This window comes from Poecile atricapillus, chromosome 13 (genome assembly GCF_030490865.1).
Source record: "Poecile atricapillus isolate bPoeAtr1 chromosome 13, bPoeAtr1.hap1, whole genome shotgun sequence".
In the NCBI taxonomy this organism is placed as follows: domain Eukaryota; kingdom Metazoa; phylum Chordata; class Aves; order Passeriformes; family Paridae; genus Poecile; species Poecile atricapillus.
This window is the reverse complement of record NC_081261.1, coordinates 11,513,224-11,533,892: the sequence shown is the minus strand read 5'-3', so window position 1 is coordinate 11,533,892 and position 20,669 is coordinate 11,513,224. Positions and strand designations below refer to the sequence as shown.

General features: G+C 37.1%; 1 protein-coding gene across 2 annotated transcripts in view; it reads left to right on the top strand.

Moving 5' to 3' along the window:
• The window catches only part of GABRB2 (gamma-aminobutyric acid type A receptor subunit beta2), a 133,376-nt gene that overhangs the window by 62,865 nt on the left and 49,842 nt on the right, over positions 1 to 20,669 (top strand). For both annotated transcript variants that reach the window (XM_058848671.1, XM_058848672.1), the window contains exon 5: positions 9,370 to 9,452. In XM_058848671.1, the coding sequence (XP_058704654.1) occupies positions 9,370 to 9,452 (83 nt within the window). The remainder of the gene's footprint in view (positions 1 to 9,369; positions 9,453 to 20,669) is intronic.

The following is a 20,669-nucleotide window of genomic DNA, read 5'->3' as shown; positions in this document are numbered from 1 at the left end:
TTTCAGGAAAATATGGTCATGAAGAGGAAAGTGTTGTTTTGGGGTTTTTTTTGAGGGGTGGGGGTGGTTTTTAGATTGTATGGATTAGAGTTCTGGCCACATCTACTTACTGAGAATTTTCAAAGGTTTTATTTCATAAACAGGACAGGACCAACTCAATATTCCCCATCCAGATTTTCTATTTAGATTTCCAGCATTCAGTATGTTATATAAGCTTATCAAGCTTTCAGTTCTTGCCAGTATGATGCAGCTGATATGTCAGAAGTCTTTTGAGTGGTTTTCCTGTTTCTGTTTGGAATAAAGTTACAAATGTTTTGAAATTAAGATGAGGAAGCAAAAGGTTGTGACTGAGCATCATAATTTTGGCCCAGGAGGAGATGTAGCCATTGGGAACTGGATTCCAGAGGGATGGATGGAGTTAACTTGGATGCCTGTTAATTTTAGCCATTAGATTTGACTCATTGTTATGCTTCTCTCACACATCCAATAAACTCTTAGCCAAAGCTGAGTTGAATTGATGGTAGGTACTGATTTTGAAATGTTCAAGAACATGGCTTCCCATTTTCAAAATAATATTCCTGCTGCTTTAATAATATATTAAATCAATAAGAGTACTTGGTGTCCCAAATGGATCATATATTAAATGGGCAACACAAGCCTAAAAAATAGATGAGAGCGCTGAGGCCAGGCATGACATCTGGAATGTGATAGAAGGCAATTCTAAGTAATTTATTTTTTCATTGTCAAAATAAAAAGAATTGTACTGGCTTGGGGATGTGAGTAAACCTATCTGTCAGAAGAGAGAAAAGAGGAAGTAGGATCAAAAACAGCTTCAAAATGGGTTTTCTCCATAGATCTCCACTTGCATGTTAGCCTGAGGAGGAAAAATAGCAATGTTTAAGAATAAAATGGGCACAATAAGCTTGTTCATATTTTGCCCATGTCAGACCTGTCCTATATGCCTTTTTGGCAGCTCATTTTATGTGGTATAATACAGACCACGGGATTTTCTCTGCCTGTCTCTGGGCCTGTTCCCATTCCCCCTTGCTGCTGAGGTGTTCCAGTGAAATATTGTTATTATCTGTGTGAATTGCACAGTCCTGGCTCTGTAATAGCTCAGGAAGGAGCTCCTGCAAGGGCCTCTTCCATGTCCTTTCCCACAACAGATATTCTGATGAGGTAAGGAGACATGAAAATAAATCACAGATTCAAATCACAGAGAAGGAGCTGAGGGATAACATATTACAGAAACCAGTGGGGAAGACAAGGGGAGGAGAGTGGTTCACATGGTCCCGTGGGGCTTCGAGGAATAGGGGATTCCAAAGGGGGAGATCCAGGCTGGGGAATGGCACAAGGGAAGACTGACAACTTAATGGGAGGGGGAACAGAGAACATTTGGGAACAAGGGGCAGGTATCAGGGTGAGCTGGCAGCCAGGGTAGGAGGGCACAACTGGGATTAAACTATTAACATAGGAGTGGGGGGGACGTGCAACTTAGCAATACAGAGGGTAATTGAACCAAATATAATGAACAAAAATGCAACAGTCAATTACAAGGATATTTGGGTTGTTTTACTGAATGATTACAGGAGATTTAATCAGCTTGTGCAATAACAGCACAAAAAGGGACAGTTTCTCATTCTCTTTTTTGCTTTTTAAGTCTCCAAGATGCATAGAGAGGGAAAGTGGGGACAGAAGAGGTTTTGGCTGCATCATTCTCCTTCTGATGAGCTTAGCAACTGCATGTGCTTCCAACTCTCATGGGAAATGTTTTAAAAAAAAAAAATTACTTTCTACAGCTGTTTGATAGTGCCTCACCTCTCAGAGAATGAAAGAGGATGTGTTAACAGAGGTAAGGAGATGCATTTTGCAAGAGCACTTTGTGGCAAGTAGAGAGCACATTACACTGCAGCTGTGCTACAGTGAGTCAGGTTGCTCAGGATGTGCTTCCCTGGGACACAGATCTGTGGCTCTGGGAGATTGCTAGCATGCTCTGGTTTTTTAAATTGAGTATCTGGTGATTGACAGTTTGTTTTGAAACCTATTTAGGGAGTAAAGAATGAGGAACACCGTCGTCTTTGACATCAGAAAAATCAGAACCAAAAAAAAAAAATTCTACAGTTTTATAAGACTTGGTCATGGATAGAGGTGGCCTAGTACAATGTTCTCTAGAAGTTTCAGTAACTGGGACACTCAAGGCATCCTGGGCATTGGTGGTAACTGCAAGGCAGCAGGGTTAACACATAATGATGTAGTTGTGACTCTGATTGGAGGAGGACTTTTCCCTTACTCATTCTCTATTGTGGTGAGCAAATCATGGTTGTGTGTACCACGTCACTTTGACATGTTACTGAAATAGTTTCTGATGCATTTTAGAGAAGGTCAGATTGTCTACAGACAGAAAATAGAAAAAGATATTAAGAAAAGGTGATCAAACACTTCATTACTAGCTCTGGTGAAGTTCTTTCAGAACAGAGTGAAGAAGAAAGAAATTACATATTTGTGAGCTTTTCCTTTTTGCTAGAAATGCAAAGGTCTATAGTAGATTGTTTAATGGGTGAAAAGGCATAGAAAGTAAATGGTCTAATAGAAATCCTACACAGAGGTAGTGCAACTCTCTTTGCATTCCAGTCTGGATAAAAATTTCTAATAAAAATTGAGTTTAGTAATAACCTGTGTCTGTTATTCTATTCTGCTTCATGCAGCTCACCTTCATGCTGACTGTTAAATGTCTCCCTGCTTGATTGTTTTTAAAATGTGATTCCTGTTTTAGGACAGGGAGAGTTCATTTTACTTTTGTTTTAGTGTTTTGTAATAATAACATGGGTTACTGCTTTATTGTAAAGGTTGTTGAAAGAAACTTTAAAATTTCTGGTCTGTGCTATAGGGGTTTTTACTGGCTTTTTCCTGCCTTCTTGGATCTGGGAATAATTCTGCTTATTAAGACTCCACTCACATTTATTATTTCTATTGACATTTTCCTGTGCTAAATGAGCTGTCTGGCTCACAAAAGCTAGAGGAATGGAAGATTTGGGCTCTTGTCTTACTACTTCTGTAAGAATTACTAAATAAGCTGCAATCATAATACTTCGTCCTGTAGATTGTTTTGACTTTCACATTAGTTTTTAACTCAAGTAGAACTTTTTTCCTCCAGAACAGCAAAAATATCTTCCACTCAGTTTCCTGGAATAGACAACTAATGGGTAATATTCTTACTTGGTGGTATTTTGTAAGAAGGGAGGATTTTGAAGAAATTAAATACACAGAAACCATGGTTTAAAACATAATGAAATTACTGCATTTTCTGAGTGAACTCATTATCCAGAGCACAGGCTCCTAACAGAGAGGTGCATGTTGTGTCAGCATCACCAGCTGGCATCCCCATGGAAGTCAGTTTCCAGGAACCAGAAGTTGCTGGAGGTTGGCTCCTGCAGATGCTTTGGAGGAGAGGGTTGCTATCTTGTCAGATCCACACAACAGGACATTTTGACACAGGATGAAACAAGACACTGTTCTTCCAAGGACAGGTATTGGGCTACTGCAGTTGTTACTCTGTTAAAGCATGTAAAAGTAGCCTGGGCAAAGTTCATATTATTTTATCTATGATAATTTGTACTTCCTTATTTCTGTGTTTTAGATGCAACATTGCCTGCACAATTGGTGCATTGATGCAGTGCATATTTTGTGGAAAAGATACTCCCTTTTTTCTCTAGGACTTTAGTTAATTAGGAACTGTATCTTTATATTCCTGGAATAAAAATTGTTAATATAGGGTATGCTTACAGTGCAATGTATGTGTTAGAGCTAAGCATGTTATTTTAGGTAGTGAGAACTGATTAAAAACCCACCAAAAGCATGTGTCTCCTTAGAAAATTCTAGCTCTCTTCCATAGTTTGAGAGTCTGTATTTAATGTGGTGTAATATCAGAACAACTGGTTTAAAAATGTTTTGTGTATATGATTTATGCAGTGCAACTTGGATGGTAATAATATTAATTTTTAAGGGAAAGGAAGTGAAATAATGTACTTTTTATTTCAATGCTGAAATTTGAATGAAGTAGACATGTAATTTTCCCAACCAGAATAAGAAACTTGTTTTGCAAAATATTTGAAAATAAGACTTTCATGCTTTCAGTGATGTTTAGTAAAGCAAAAGGACTATAAACTCTGGATAAGTGGAGGAGATGTACTAACTCTTTATTCTAAGGTTGCTTGTTTCATACTGCTGATCATGGTCATATAGTTTCATTTTCTGTAAATCATGTAGTATATAGCATTCTCCCTTTTATTTATTTATTTTGAAAGGGAGAAGTGAAGTGAATGCTGAAAGACAAGGATATATTTCTCAGTGATAAAATATTAAAATTACGAAGTGCTCCTCTGAGCTCTTCTGCCATTTTATATAGGTGTTATTTTCTAGAGAACCTATTGCTTCAGAGAAAGGTTTGAATGAATTCAGTCTAAAGCTGAGGTTATTGTAGCAGATTTTACTGCAGTTTGGTGTGTGCTTTTTGCAAGGATTTAAATTACAATGATGCTATGGCTGAATTTTGGACACAGTGACAGAATAGTAGGAAATGCTATCTCATTTAAAGAGCAATTTGTAGAGCTACATATATAGCAGTATAGCAGAAGATGGAATGGAACTCTGCAGCAAAATTCTGATTCTTCTGGGACAGAATTCTTTTACCATGAAATAAGAGCCCAGCTCTCTGGTCTTCCGTGACTCTTTCCTGCTGGCACAATAGGCTGTACTTCAGCAGAGAAATGCAGAACATCTTCCCAAGAAAGATCAGAGGCATATAGATTGTAGTTTCCTCTTAAAAATCTGGTGTGCTTCATTTACCAAACAATGTCAGCAACAACAAAACTTAATGAAGTCAAAGTTTCTGTGTGGGTTCTGACTCCTTGTGTTTTATCAGCTACAAAAGTTTTTTCCTCTCTTGTATTACATTTAGAGAATGCTTTAGTATCATATCCTTTGTATTCTTAACTTGTATTATGGTTATGCCTTTCAGCTTTGACAAATACACTTAGTGCTTTCAGAGAGCACCTTACTGTCTAAGGATTGTACACTACAGAAACAAGGGGAAAATGTCTACATGTCATTAGGTAACAAGTACCAAATGGAGTAAGAAAAGTCAGCTGTTGACACTTAGGTTGGAATACTCGGGAAATGTTGAGGAGTAGTGTTAGAAGAGAACATATTACAGATTCTGGGTGGTACATGTATATTGTTTCATCTCAGAGATATCAACATCAATAAAACAGCTGTTCTTTTTTTCCTATGAAACTACACTGAGACTCCATATGCTGTTTACAGTTAAAAGTTTATAGCTGATTTATAGTTGAAAGGTTCAGTAGCTGAATGTTTAGATTTAAAGTTGAATTTTTAGAAATGTTACTATTGTTTGGAGTTTCCTATGGCCAACTTTTAATGTATGATCACACAAGGGAAGCTTTTCTTCTCTGTGACTAAGCAGAAGGAGAAAAAATACTGTGAATTCTCTAATTAGCAATACATTTACTTTATTTAAAAGTAGATCTATTAGTATGTCTATCAACCTTGACATACCTTTAAATCCAATTTTATCATCCAGAAGATGGATTTATCCCAGTGATGTTCTGTTCCCAGAATTTCCAGATATTTAAAGCTGGGTCTGCTGGATGCTGCTGTCACAGGTATTTCCAACTGTCATGAAATGGAGGAGAAAACTGGAGGAGTTTTCTCAAGAAGCAAAGGTGAACAGTGGGTTTAGCTGCAGTACATTATTTCATTATCTACTTTAGAGAGTTCCTGACTCTCAGTCACTGCACACAGAGAATTCTTATGAAGTCCTCGATAAAGAGATTCAGTCTGTTGTCACTGTGAGCTCTGGATAGCTCCTGATGCTCTTAGTGGGGAGTCAGTCAGCTTACAGATACACAAATCAGAAGCAGAATTTCACTCTGCTGTCAACAGGATATATGTATATATACATTTAGAGAAAGAATTAGTTTTTGTATTTTCTTGGGCTTCATCTCTTTCTTTGACTCCATAGGATCATGATCTGTTAAGGATAGAACAGGATGGTGTTACAGAGTTCTAGTACCATCCCTCAGCTCAGGAGAGCTATCTGAAATTGTCACCCTCTTGCCCATCATTTCTGTGTGTCTGTAAACCTGTAACTGCAGCTCAGGGCTGCCTCCTTCCAGGGCAGAGAGAAGTTTCTCTTACTGCTTATTCTCCACAGCTTTGCAAAGCCATTGCAGCTCCAAGAGGGAATTAGATTCTGTCCATCTCCACCTGTTACTGCTCTCCTCTCTTCCAGTGCGGTTTTTTCTTCACTATATCAGAACTGTTTAAGTTGCTATTTTGAATTTCAAATCCCACATTTCAGAAAAGCAAAATCTAGGATTTTGAAAAACTGTCCCCTGCATAGAACTGAAAAATAAGACCTACTAGCACTTCTGGGATACTATCATAATACAGGTATTATTTTCTGCCTCACTTTGAGTTTGGAAATGTTTAAAAAAGTTCTTTATAGCCTTCACATTTGGTATCTGAAAGAAATAGTGAGGATTTCCAACTCTTACTTGAATCACAAACCCTCCAAAGATTTATAGGTGAGCAGATTTTCAGCTTTCTCAGAGTTTATCTGAATTATTTTGAATTATTGACCGCAAACTTCGCTTTCCCTGCAAGTCAGTTGTGGTGCAGATTTTTTACAGTAGCTGTGCTTGTTTTAACACATGAAGTTTTCTCTAGGTCTACTTCATAATACTTTATTTAGTTGGTTTAGTGGTGCTTCAGGGTTTGCTTTTTTTGTGATTCATAATCAGTCTACATTCAAAATGTAGTTCATGAAAGAGGAGGATGAAAACTCATTTTCATTGTTAGGAATCATAAAATATCACAAGGTTTCTCTTTCTTTAGCAACAGATGAAAATGAGAGATGAGATGAAAAGATGAGTGTATGAGAGACACAGTTCTGTGATGTTTTTCATTTCATGTGGTGCTTCTCTGAGTCCTGTTATTGTTTATCATCCCTAATGACTGCAGTGCCTTGAGTCACAGTGTTGTTTTTTTAAAAGCTTTCACTTTTTCATTGTTTGTTCTCAAGGTTACATTATGCAAAACACAATATTATATTTTTTGCACTAGTACAGGCTGTATAAAAATATTCTTAATCCTGTTGTGAAAATGGAAACAGCTCTGCTCTGGGGGAGAGGCTTTGGGCCTTTTTCAAGTGTTCCCAACTTCTAAAATGAGCTGCTGTTTCTTCCTCTGCCTGAAAAGATATGGGTCATGTCTCTTGCCTTTAAAAGTATTTATTCCAAGGTGGTAATTCTTGCATTCTCATGCTCTAATTTGATTTAGCTAATCACCATGAATTTCAAACCACTAAAAATTACCAAAAGGTAGTTTTGCTGTTTACATAATTATGAGGATGAAAGAGAACTTTTTCTACTTTACTATAAATGTGAGAAGCCAGGCTAAAAATATGAGGAAGGTACGAGGAGAGGAAAGGACAGACTTCTGATTTTATTTCAATGGATTTGCATTAGGGATAAAAAGAAACAAGCAAGTTGAATTAAATACATTATTCAAAACTTCTCTTTTGGCTTGATTAAATTGCTGCTCTACCAATCATTTTCCTTACCATGCCACTTTTTTTTTTCCTTTACTTTCTGGTGAGGCAGGGCATTGTGTCTTTTAGTGATTAGCTAATGTTCCCTACAGAGCTTTTATCCCAGCTGTCTGCAGCCTTTGGCCCCTCTCAGATTTTTGTACCAGAAATCCTCTGGAAATGTGTGAGAATTGTGAGTTCTCCATTCCATCAGTGTGAGCAGACAATTTGCTGAAGGTAGCATTGGCTGGGGGTTGTCTCTGTGTGAAACCTTTGGATCTGGTAGACTTTGGTAGGAAGTGTTTAGTGCAGAGAAAGCTATGAGAAAAATTAGTAGTCAACCAGGTTAGCTTTTACCACAACTCTTTCGTGCATTTAAACCTTGGCTGTAAGTCTGTGCTCTGCCTTTCCCTCTGTGGACTGCTGAAACTCTTGTAAGACTCTGGACTATAATATACAGGTAAGTATGGAAATACTGATGAAATCAAAACAACAAACCTCCCACAAAAAACCCAAACATAATCCAACAACAAAAAAAAAAGAGCTGTAATTTTTTTCTGGTCTCACTATACCTTTCTTCAAGGTTGTCCCAAAATAATCATTCTTACATTGATACTGGAACAGGGCAATTTCTTTGATTTTTCTTTAAATTTAAAAATAAGGAACCAAGTATGAACTGTCAAGAGCTTTTTTTACCAATATGTGCTGCTGCTTGCTCCATTTGCATTTGATATCAACACACATGTATTCCTCAGCAGTCTGATTTTGTTAAAAGCTGGAAGGCTTTCACTGAGTGCTGCCAAAGGAGTCTCTTTCCCTGTGTTTTTGTCCCACTCCAAAAAGCTTTCTTGTGAAGCATCTCTGGTAACACACACTGATTAGAAACATATTTTCTAAAGTGATTCTAGGAGTACCCCTGTATGGAATGAAGAAAGAACTTGGTGCCAAAAGCTGTTCCTTTTCTCCAAGAGACTGGTAGGATAGGACAGTAAGCATACTTATGAAGATTCTTAAGTGCCTTGCAGAAATAGTTGCTGCAGTCAATTTTGAGTGAATTTTGACCAGGCAACTGTAATTTTCTCCCGCTAATGAACATTTTTTATGTATTCGAGGAGAAAGAATAAGATCTATCAAATAAAAGAGGTCTCTGAAGTGTTTTTATCAGAACTAAGAATGTACAAGAAGTTTTTGAATTGTTATTGAACATTCCAAATATCTACTGTGAAAGGCCAGTAGTAAACCTCATACACGGGACAGGATTTTGAGAAGGAAACTGTTGGGCACCCAATCTCTCATCAGTACTTCAGAAAGACATTGATTCTGTAATGTCTTAGTGTTTGCATGTGTTGTAAACACTCCATCTACTCCATCTTGGGTCCTATTGTGGAGATCATCATCTTGGATTTTACAATTTGAGCTAATTCATTTGGTCAGCCTTTCAAAAGCTTCTACAAATGGCTGCTTCCCAGTGCTCTCATTTTGTTAATGGTGTGGAAGCAGGTTCCCCAGGTGCTTTGGCCAGTCAGCTGTGCTTAACACACAGCAGAAAATACTTGTGTCAAGGGGAAGCTGTGCATGAGCACCAGGCTGGGATAACATCAGTGGGACAGCATTAGTTACAAGCAAGCAGCAGACAGGGTATCCAAACAAAACCAGGCAGAGCATCAGTTATGTACAAACACAGTTTCTTCTTTCAGCAAGATGTGACCAAGGAAAGATTGGGTAAGGCACATTAACAAACTCTTCTCTTTCCTTCCCAGAATTACAACAACAGCTGCTTGTATGATGGACCTGCGGAGATATCCACTAGATGAGCAGAACTGCACGCTGGAGATTGAAAGCTGTAAGTACTTCTGCAAATCCTACTTATTCTGTGGTCAACTGCTTTAGAGTTTATATTTCTGTTGGGTTCTGTTTTTTTCAGGTTCTGTTCAGTGTTTTTTTTGTTTTGTTTTTTTTACATTACTAACCCAGTTGTCTTTCTGTCTGATGATGTTTAGATCCTTGTAAACACATGCAAAAAAAATAGCTTTCCAGATGGATTAGTAATTTGTGGCACAAGGATTAGCAAAAGTTATTCTGTGCTTTGATGGACAATTTACAGCTTTAAAAGTCTCATTCAAATGCCTTGTTGGAGTTCATGTGAGGAGCACGAGGATTATTATCAGTTCTTTATCCTCCTTTACTGCTGAACTGTGTGGCAGCTTGTTTCCATTTATAAGTGAAGGCAAGAGGTTAGAATTGTCCTTGAAATAGGTGTTTTGTTTTTTCCTAATCACTGTGCTGTAGTTAAACTTTCAATGCATGTAAACAGCCTGTTTATATATACTGATTGTGTCTATTGAACTTTTTATCTACATAAAAACTTGTGAAATAAAACCTCTCTTTTTCTCTGAAAAAGATTAATGATCACTTTTATAATGACAATATTGCAAGCATGTTATTTAACACTCTAATTAAGATTATATCAGAATTTTCAAGATTAATGTCACATTTTAATATATGGTACATGAGTAAGTGTGTTTTTAAAATAAGTTATGTATTATAAAATATGTTGGATTTCTGTGTTTAATTTGTGGTGTAGTCTGGTAAGAACTCAGTACAGCTGAACTTCTTTTTGAGAAAGCATTTAAGAATGTCTTTACATTTGTGTCCAAATTTCATTCATTTTACTGGAATTTGCAGATACACATTTGACACCATTGCCCGAAATAATTTCCTTGCATAAGGAAGCCGAGGAGACTGTCATTAAAATTCTGTGTACTGGTATTCACAAGCAGCAAACGTAGTGATGGTCTTTGCACTGAGAGTCGATAAAATCTAGTTTGTTTGGGGTTTTTTTGTAGATCAGTGTAGAATTTCCATTGACAGCATTTGATTCAGAATCTCATACCTGCAGCCAGCTCTTATACAGCCAGGATATAGGTAGTGTACATATATATATATATATATTAGGCTGATTATAATGTGTGAGAAAACTATTGGCATAATTCAGGCTTACAGAGATTTTTATTGAGAAAATTTTTGCTATGACAGTGTCTTTTAATTTTTTTGTAACAAGGACCTGTTTTTTTTTTTCTATTTTATAACTGCATGTGTAAGGTGGGAAGATGGAGTGTCAGAGGAAGTCCTTTCTCTGAGTTTACAGCATTGTTTAAATGGCCAACAAGACCTTGCCATCTCTCTGCATTGCTGGAATGACTAAGTCTTATTGGGATTCACAAACTAGATATCCCTCCTCTCTTCCTTTCACAACCCAATCTGGAAAATATTCCCAGAAAATACCTGTCAGGTCAGTCCTTAGGCAAAGCAGAAATTTAAATTGTGTCTCTGCTTTTCAATGAGAGCACCTATTCTCATTCAGACTTAGAATGTGGGACTTACAAATTGAAATTTCCCTTTTATCTGATTTAGAGCAGAGATTTGATGCAGATCACTTATCTTTCAAGAAAAAATCCTAAAAACTGAGGTATTGAGCACTCAAAGTTGTTGTTCCACTTGGTATGAAAACTTAATGCTCATTATATCACAGAAAGGATAGAAGTTGAATTTACCATAGAAATTGGGATGCCTAGAGCAGAGGTCATTTGTGGATTTGTGAGCTCTGTTGCAGCATCAAAAAGATAAAATGGATTTAAATCAGGATACTACATGTAGCCAGCCTGTCTTTCATTGCAGTAATAAAGTCCACTAAACGTGGATAAAGTAACACTTGAACTGTGTTTTGAAGTACTGTCATGCTACTTTAGAAAATGATTGGTGTTCATAAACATCAATCAGTCCTGATGAAAGCCTGTCTGTCTACTCTTCATGAATCACTTCAGGCAAAAATGCTGGTAGGTAGATGGGCAGAGTGAATAAGAATGAAAGTGACTTTCTGAGTCATTCAGTGCAGGTGCTGAAGTCATAATCACTTTTAAGAAGTGATTAAGCTCCATGCCTGAAGAAGGTTGGTTTCTTGCCCTGCTGATGCTGTTGAATGCCTGTTTCATCACTGTTTTCTTGTAGTAGTTAGATAGTCTATAAATTCTACCCCAAGTGTTTTCATGCCTATGAAGGCATGAAATTAATACTCACTGCTTGGGCCTAAAATTTTTTTAAATTAACTTCTCTGGCCCTCCTGGAACCTTCATGGCACAGTTAATGAAAACACTTGTAGCTTCTCATAGACTTCATTTCATGAAACTGAATATTCCAGTTTTTAGCTTTCTCATGCAGGAGAATGTTAAGAGAAATGCAGAACTGCCATTAGTTCTTCATTAGGAATAACTAGTACCATAAATAGTGTCCCAGGTGAAATCTGTATTACACTAGGGTATTAATCCTGCCTTTCTCCATCACTGCATATCACAGGTGAGAGTCTTTTCTGGAACACTACAGTAAGGTCTTTCCCTTCCTCGCTCATTTTCCAGCAGTGGATTCTTTCTAGCTTTTTGAAGAATTTTTTTGCATAGTGCTAAGAACACATGACTTAGCATTTCATAACACTGTTCACATAAATCAGTGTTCTTAATATTGCTACAGTCCTCAAGGTTATCCACTTCTTGTTATATTTGTTCTGATCATCCTTGGTCCTAAAAAAGCCTGCTGATTTTGTTTCACTAAAAATTTCATCAACACACTAGAGAATATTAATGTCAAGAAAGAAGAGCTTTTCTTACAGTTATTCTCTGTATTGAGCACAACCTTTCAGTGCAGTACAATTTCCTACACACCTTTTACATATCTTTTATAACTGTCTTTTCTTAATTAGTCTTATACCAAATACTTCTATGAAATCCAGTTTAGATATACATTGTTTAAAAAAGGAGTTACTGTGAAGTCAGATGATGTGAGTTGTAATTACAGATTTTTATCCCATTTCAATCCACATTAATGTCTCTAAAGTCCTTCCATTTTTTCTCTGCTTCTCCTTCCTTTCTTCCTTTCCTCTCCTCATCCTCTTACTGGTGCCAGAGTTGAATACCATCTTAAATGCCTGGGCTGCTTTTTTTCTTCATATCGTAGTGCTTACTGAAATATGTGGCCAATGTCAAATTTTCGTTAACCTAGATTTGCATAAATATAGATTAATTTGCAAATTAGAAATTCTTGTGAAAAGGGCTGTATATAAAATATAAAACATGACATAAGAGGGTGTGATGTCATCTATTAAGATAAAAGAGAGCATTTTTCATATTTGTCTAGGGCAGTTTTAGTGAGATGCTGCAAGTATAAGAGAGGACTATTTCCTATTAGTTTAAAAAGTATCAGTTTTGAGAAATGAAATCCTGGTTTTTTCCATGAATAGCTAGTTGCACACTGAGGTCCTTTAAAAGCAGAGGCTTGTTGAATATTCAGTTTTTCTGAGATGCTTCTAAACCTCAGGGCAGTCATGCCCAAGGTGGTCTACTCTGAGATCTTCTACTCCTCCCTTTCTTTTTTTTTCTCCAACATACTGAACAGCAGGGTTATAATACCCTGAAATCATTTTTTAGTTTCCCAACTTTCAGGCAACAGAGTTTTTTTCTTTTTCATTTGAATATTGACTTAATTCAATAAATATCTGTCTGTACTGCACCCTACCTCTGCCACTGCAGTTTGTATTTCTGAGTTTCTGATGATTCTTGAGAATGATTTTATTTCTCTGCTGTTTCCTGCCTCTCTGGAATTGTAGCTGTTGAAAGGAATGTCTCAGCTAATCATCCATAAGACTAGTGAGAGCTCAAAGGCAATAAGAAGTACAAGGCAATTTGATGAATACTTCATATTCCTATAAACTAATAAAATATCATATTGCACATCCTCAGCCTAACAAATTATTGTGATTCTTTTGAATATTTTTAAATGCAATTTTTCAAGATTCATCTGGTACATCTGGACCTTTGTCCATTTCAATTATGTGGTGCCACATAAAGTAAAAAAATTACTGCAATTCCTTCTTATCTTGTTTCATAATGGGCTAGGCTTGGCTATATTTATGTTATACTGAGGTAGAATTCAGAATCTGCCTTGTGACAGCAGGTTGTTGGGTTTTTTCCCATTTCTTTATTGCTGTGGAACAAACGAGAATGCACCGAGTTTCTCCTCAGAAACACTTTCCATAGAGTATAAACAAAGTGGCATTAAAGAAGCACATCAAAGCCTTGCTATGGGAGGCCTTGGCAGACAGGGAGCTCCCCATGTGGCTGTACTGACCAGGGAAAAGCACTCACAGGCAGGGGGAATGCTTTGCTGATGAATGAGAAATAATTGTTTTCAGGACATTTAATTTATGTAAAAGCCTGAGGTGTTCAGAGCATAAATCATTGGAATTCTTTTTTTTCTACTTCATGATAAAACCACCAGAGAAGAACACTAGGTTAAAAACTTCCATTCAGTAAGAGAATCTGAAAAAAGCCAGAAACAGAGTCAAAAGAGTATCATTCCTCCCCATGGCAGTGCAGCCCAGTACCAAACACTTTCTAATCAGACCATTTGTGAAAGCTCATCAACAAAAGATAGAGAAGGCATCTTTGTGTGCTCAAGTTGACTTTATGAGTACATTTAAGGCACTGAAAAGAAACCAAAGTAGCCTTTTGCTGAAGCTTTGAGTACTTTGCAGATGGCTGCTCTGGCCATCGATCAAAGCTGTAATCAGGTCACACAGGACAAATGTAGAACTCCAGGAGCTGACCAGGCTTTCTGGGTGACAGGAAAATGTGTTTGATGCCAGGCAGGAAACCGTCCATCCCCAGCAGTGGGGTGTTCGGCATGGGAGGATACCATGGCAACATGTGGCTTCCAACAATTACACAGGAAGTGAAAAGCTAAACACATGACTCTTGGGCCACTGACAGCTAGAATTTTAAAAGTTGTTAATTTTTATTTTTTTTTTTCTTTTTATCAGACTTAATGTGCATTCCATCCCCTTTGTCTCTTCAGCTTAGTCTGTTTTGCATCATGGCCCTTGCAGAGAGGATATTCCTCTATCTAAGGTAATCTTATCAAAGTGCTCCTTTCTTCATCATCATCTCCATATTCAGATTTCCTAATCTGGATTCTGTGCCAATTCAACCTGTACAGCAGTGTGTGTGGAGGAGAGACATGGGCTGTTTAGCAAGCAGTGATGAATTCCACCTATGTTCATTGCCATTTTGGCACCATCAGCTTCTAGTGTGGCTTCCTTGGGACAGGTACTTTGCTCTTTATTTGTCCTTAGTAATTTAATCTCAAGTATGCTGAGAAGAGAAAAGGTATAATTTCAGTGGCATAATGCACACTGAAAATGAACAGGAAATCCTTGACTCCTCTTCAGTGTGGAGATAGGATGATTCAGGAAGAGCTAAAATAATCCTCAGCAGGAGATGATTCTTCTGTGTAGTCTCAAGAGGGGAAGGAAATTTAGATTCACCATCAGTGCATATGATCAGGGTGGGCTGTGTACAAGGGAACCAGTGCTCATCAGGTTTTGGTAACACACACCCCCACACCCAGCTGGGGGTTGGGCTCTCAGACTGTGGCTCAAATATAACATCTGAGATATATTACCCTACAGGTAGGCAAGAGGGAAGTATTTTCCATTTTTCATTATATCTCAGTACATCTTTACAGCAGTCTCTGCATTCTGGGAGTTCTCACAGCACAAACAAGGTGATGTAGTGTTTGCAAATGAAGAAAGAATTGTAGAGGAGCTCTGCAAAAGACTCTTAATTCTTTCAAGCTACCTGGAGTTAAATCTAAAAGGGAATGCAGTATAGAAATATCTAATCTGTGCCAGGCATCTAATATCTAATCAGCCCAGACCATACTGGCAACATGGATTTCCACAGAGAAATTAATAATTTTAAGTGCCTTTTTTTTTTTTTAATCAGTCTACAGTTGAATATGAGAACATATATAATAAAAAAGACAGAAATAGAAGGTGAATGGTTTTAAAACTTCTCATGCATTTTGTCTTTTATATTCAGTTTGAACAAGAGTAAATTTTTCCTTATTATAAATAATCCTGCATTTTATTAAGGGATCATTGGAAACAAAAAGGGCCCTTTTCAAAACATCCATATTCTGAAAATAACAAATGTATTTGCTAAGGTTTGGGGAAAATAAATAAATTACATATCCAGGAAGGCATCTCTTGAGCAGAAATATATTTTCCAAAAGAAAAGAATATATTTCTAACAAAAGTTCTATAATCTTATATCCAGTGATTTATGTGGAAGTATGGAAAGCTGAAAGATTAGCATTTTACAGTCCTGTTTTGAGAAGGTATGAATTTTACAAGGTAAATATTCACCTTTTGTTTTATTTTTTAGGATCTCAGTTATAAAATGTTACACTTCAGGCAATTTTTTTTCTGTAGGTTTGGTATTCTTTTCAGATGCCTTGTAACTGGTGACTTTTTCAAGAAAAATAAGTATTTATAGGTGCTATTGGAAAATTCATGTGATATTGTTACATACCTTAGCAGGTTGTAGTGTATGATTTGGCTTTATACTTTGTTTTTATTATTTTCCTTGGAGTACACATGTGGTTAGGTCCTTCTTTTAAAACGGTTTTAGACCATTAAAAGGGATGGAGGTGGTAGTGAAAGCTAATAATGGCTTATTCTTCGTGGTATCAGGTTACTTAAGCAGTCTACTGTCTTTTTCAAAATGAAATAGTTTCTTCCACATAATACAGCTCTTATGAAATAGTAATATTTATCAGGTGCTGGAATCCCTGGACCTCAGGTCTCTTGCTTTAGAAGACAATGCAAACTGTGACTATTACATGGTGATCACATGTGAAAAGAAGTGAAATATGTTTCTACTGTAATTTTATTTCCTGAGATAGAGGGTTTTTTCCATATATATAACTACAATTGTCTTTTGTTCATCATTTACATTAGAGAATGAATTCAGGTTTTTTAGATTAGTTTTCAAAACATCTAAGGGCAGGAGGGCACTTGTTTGAGTCTGTTGTCAGTCTGATCTGTATTTGCCCTTGGTCACTGATAGCAGCAGCTCAAACAGTTAATGCCAGTGCTCTTGCTAATGCTGTTCAGCTCATTAATTACTTAAATGGGGGAAGAATGAAAATGAACATTTGATTCACTGCAGAACTGTGGATTCAGATGAAGTTTGACTAGGTGTTTTGGCCTATTTACAAAACATCAACAAGAAACAAAATGAGATCAGCTCTTACCCTGCCCTGGCATAGTGTCCCTTGTTTCCCTATGGACAGTAGTTGGGCTGGGGTGAGATGTGGCAACACTCATTAGGTTCCTTCTCTGAAAAGAATTCAATTTGCTGCTTGATGAGCAAGCCAAATGACCAGATTGGTGTGCTCTGTCTTTGGGTCACTGATACTTGTCCATTTGTCCTAAGTTTCTAGAATAGGAATTGGAGGTTCATCTCTCAAGTATGACCTTAACCCTCCTCATTAGCTTTTCTAAAGAAATGTCTGTATTCTCCAGCAGGGTTGTAATTTTTTTGTTTGGGTGATTTAGTTTTGGTTTTTTCCAAATTCCAAGGTTTTTTTTTTTACTTTTTCTTACTGAAATGCAAAATATTGCATCATTGGTCAGTGAACAGGAAAACAATCTCATTGGTTCTGTTTCAGCAAGTAGAAGCCAGGGTGAATAATAAGATCATCTTTAGTTTTGATTATGACATTAGATTTGGGTTGAGGAAGGGTTGACCTTTCAAGCAGACAAGCCTAGGAAACAGTATTTTACTTTGGTGGAATAACAGAGAAGAAATTGAATTAGAAGCAGCACTGTCAAAGTTAAAAATTACAGTCTTTTCATCCCTTGATTACACCTTGCTAATGATGAGAGCTTTGTGAAACAGGTTCATTTTGTTTTCATTTGCTCGTGTTATTTGGTGCTGCTAGTCAGGCTGATCAAATTCTACCCATGTTTAGCAAACACATGCTACTTTCTCTACTGGGTGCAGTACCATTTCCCTATGTCTTAAGTTTATATATTGAACTCAAAGTTAATATTGCTTATGACAGCAGTCATTCATTTTAAAAGAATTCAGCCTTATCCAACTTTTGGCAGTGCTAGAGGAGTTATCTTCTGACTAATTCTTCTTCTATCCATCTGACATCACTATAGTTGATATGGGGAAGTGCTACTGCAAATTTACTAGGTTGTTGCATTGGTGTGCAATTGCTGTACACTTGGAAACTATTCTAGTTTTAGAAATGTTTGATACCTATGCCACTTCGAGTATCCAGTGTGTTTTTTACACTCTAAAACTATTTGGATGGAAATTCAAGATATCTTTTCTAACTCTTAGATAAACTTTCTCAGGATATGCATTTGTTCTGAGTAAAAATGGAACACGAATAATAGTTCTGTTACACTAAGTAGCCTGCAAACGTTTTGTGAATGAATATTTGTAAAGGAAAGGATGTCTAAGTGGTTGATAGAAATAAAAATTATAGTCTTTGTCATTTATGTTGTATTTATAAAAGAGCTGGGGTTTATTTTTGCTCTTACGTGATAATGAAGGTGTGGTTTTTTCAATGTTGCTTTTTAAATGAGGAAGAGAAGTCACTAAGTAGATTAATACGTACTTATATTTCAAGGTATACTTGAGGAATAATTCAGGATGAAAGGGACCCCAGGAGGTCCTTAGACTAATCTGTTTAAGAAATGGTCAGCCAAGTTACTCAGGGCTTTGTCTGGTCTGGTCTAGAAAACCTCCAAGGACAGAGATTGAAAAACCTCCCCAGACAACCTGTTCCAGTTCCTGACCATAACAGTGAAGAAGTTTAATTGAAGTTTTCTATCTGATTTATCCTGTCCTGGGATCCTCCATCTGCCTTGCAGAATCAGGAATAAGTATTCAGCATTACTGATCTGAAATAGAACTTAAGTGCTGCCTGACTTGCATTGTGAAAAAGTTCTAAGTCATGTAACAGAATGACAGTACCATGAGAATGCTCTGAATAAATCAGTGTGTTGTACAATTAGCCTTTTGCTTTAACAAAAAGTTAATGATATAGTTTTTCTTCCATGTATGATCTGGTGTGGTAAAGTCCGAAAAATATCTCTTTGTTCAGTTACACAGGTACTATTCCCATTATATAGACTGAAGTGTCTCTGTCACTGCTTGTTATGGTTTAAAAACTCTCAAAGTAAGGGTTCTTTTCCCCTGGGTAATGAGCTCAGAATTTTCATTATGATGTTTGGCTCAATAACATCTTCCTTGTCACATACATTTAAAAGGCAATTTTCTATATTCTGTGACTGTACAAACATACAAGTTGTCTTTATTGGGTATGGAGCACAGATATAATTAGTCAGTTTTGCAAGAATGTATTGGAAATGCAGAGATTTGGAACTTGTGGTATGTCGTACTTCTATTCCTCAGCTGCAGAGCAATCCACTGTGTGCATTTCCTCTCATACAAGCCTGTCTCATTTGGCAATTAATGTGTCACTGCTGTCAGTATTCGAGATGTTACCTGAGCCCAGCCAATAATCTCACATAAAAACAGGGTAACATAACAGAAAAAATAATGTGGGGTTCAGTATTTGGCTCTATGTGTAAGAGCACACCTTTGCACTCTGACATGATGTGAGCTGGTACTGTACATTAGAAATGACACCTTGCTAACAATAGGAATCTGCAATTACATGGATGTAATCAAGTACTCTGCTGAATCCAGGAACTTTACTGAGGTGTAAAAGTTGATTATTTGAGTATTTGGTGAATTTTGCATAAACTTGCATGTCAGTTTCCTGGTGATTTCACCACTTTTTAGCCAGTTTTCTTAAACAGTTTATTGACAGTCAGCATACATTAGAAGTGAATATTTGTCCAATATCAGACACAGCTTTATTCAAGGGAAACACAGCTGTTGTGTGCTGCTATGGGAACAAGTTTCATAAAAGCACAGCAGGCACCTGAATCTGCCTGTGTGGGAGCCCATCACTGAAATCAGGGGACTCCAAGGAACCAACAGTCTGTTGGTGGAAGAGTCGTCCCTTCAACAGCTGACTTCTGGAAGAATGATCTGCACCAAAATGTTGCACAGACAACCTAAATGATATTGAAATGCTGGTAAGTTACATTTTTGCTTGTGAATTATGATTTTATTCTTTTGGGGACTTTTTCTGTCTGGATACTTGTAACCTGTTCCTGACACACAACCTGGGGAAAATTCTGTGAGGGGACAAAAAGTACAACAGCAGATTTTTTCATTTTACCTATGGTCCCTCTCTATCTTCTTTTCTTTGCAGACCAAAATTAATTAATATAAAGAGTAACATTAGTGACTCCTATTCTGTTAGAATTATTGTCATGTCATGGATGGTATCCATGCCAAGGAACTTCTCATTCTCCACAGACAGCTTACAGGAACGTGCAGGGGAGCAGAGGTGCATCCCAGTATTGCAAGTGTAATGCCTTTACGCTGTAAGTTGTGTGTGTTACTGTAGCATAGGTAGGTAGTGGTGGTATTGTGCACATGTACTAGTTAGAGTATTGCTTTCCTTCCAGGTTTCAAGAACAGCTTTCTTCAAGTCCTGCAAGTTCCACAGCATTATAGGTAAATGCATGACACTTCCCTCCTGCAAAATCAACCTAGCTTCCTATCAAAGTTGTTGTCTTGCTGCCCAAGAAGAACTGTCTTTTACTTCTCTCTATTTTTATTCATTTTTGGGAAGATGAAGAACTGAGGTTTACGTTTTGCTGTAATGGCAGAAAAGCTGGCATCTCACTATGTCCAAAATTAGCATTTTACCCTATGGTGTGCTATGTACAGCATAGCTGTCTCTTCCCCATCCCCCCCTTCCCCCCCCCCCTTCCCTCTCCCCTTCCCCCCCCCCTCTTTTCTGCTTTTCTTTTTTTTCCTTTGTTTCTTTCCCCCTTTCACATTTTACCCCTCTTCCCTTTTCAATGACCCTTTATGTACTGCTGATATTATTGTAGAATTGATTGTATAGATGTGGGAAAATTGCTTGCATTACAAAAGGACAAGGTGCTTGCTAAATATGTTAACTTTCTTTAAAAAATAAAATGGTGGTTTTAACTTTCGTATCTGTGTGTTTCATTATGAATATAATGGAATTATGAACACAGCAAAACACGGGAAATATTTGAAAT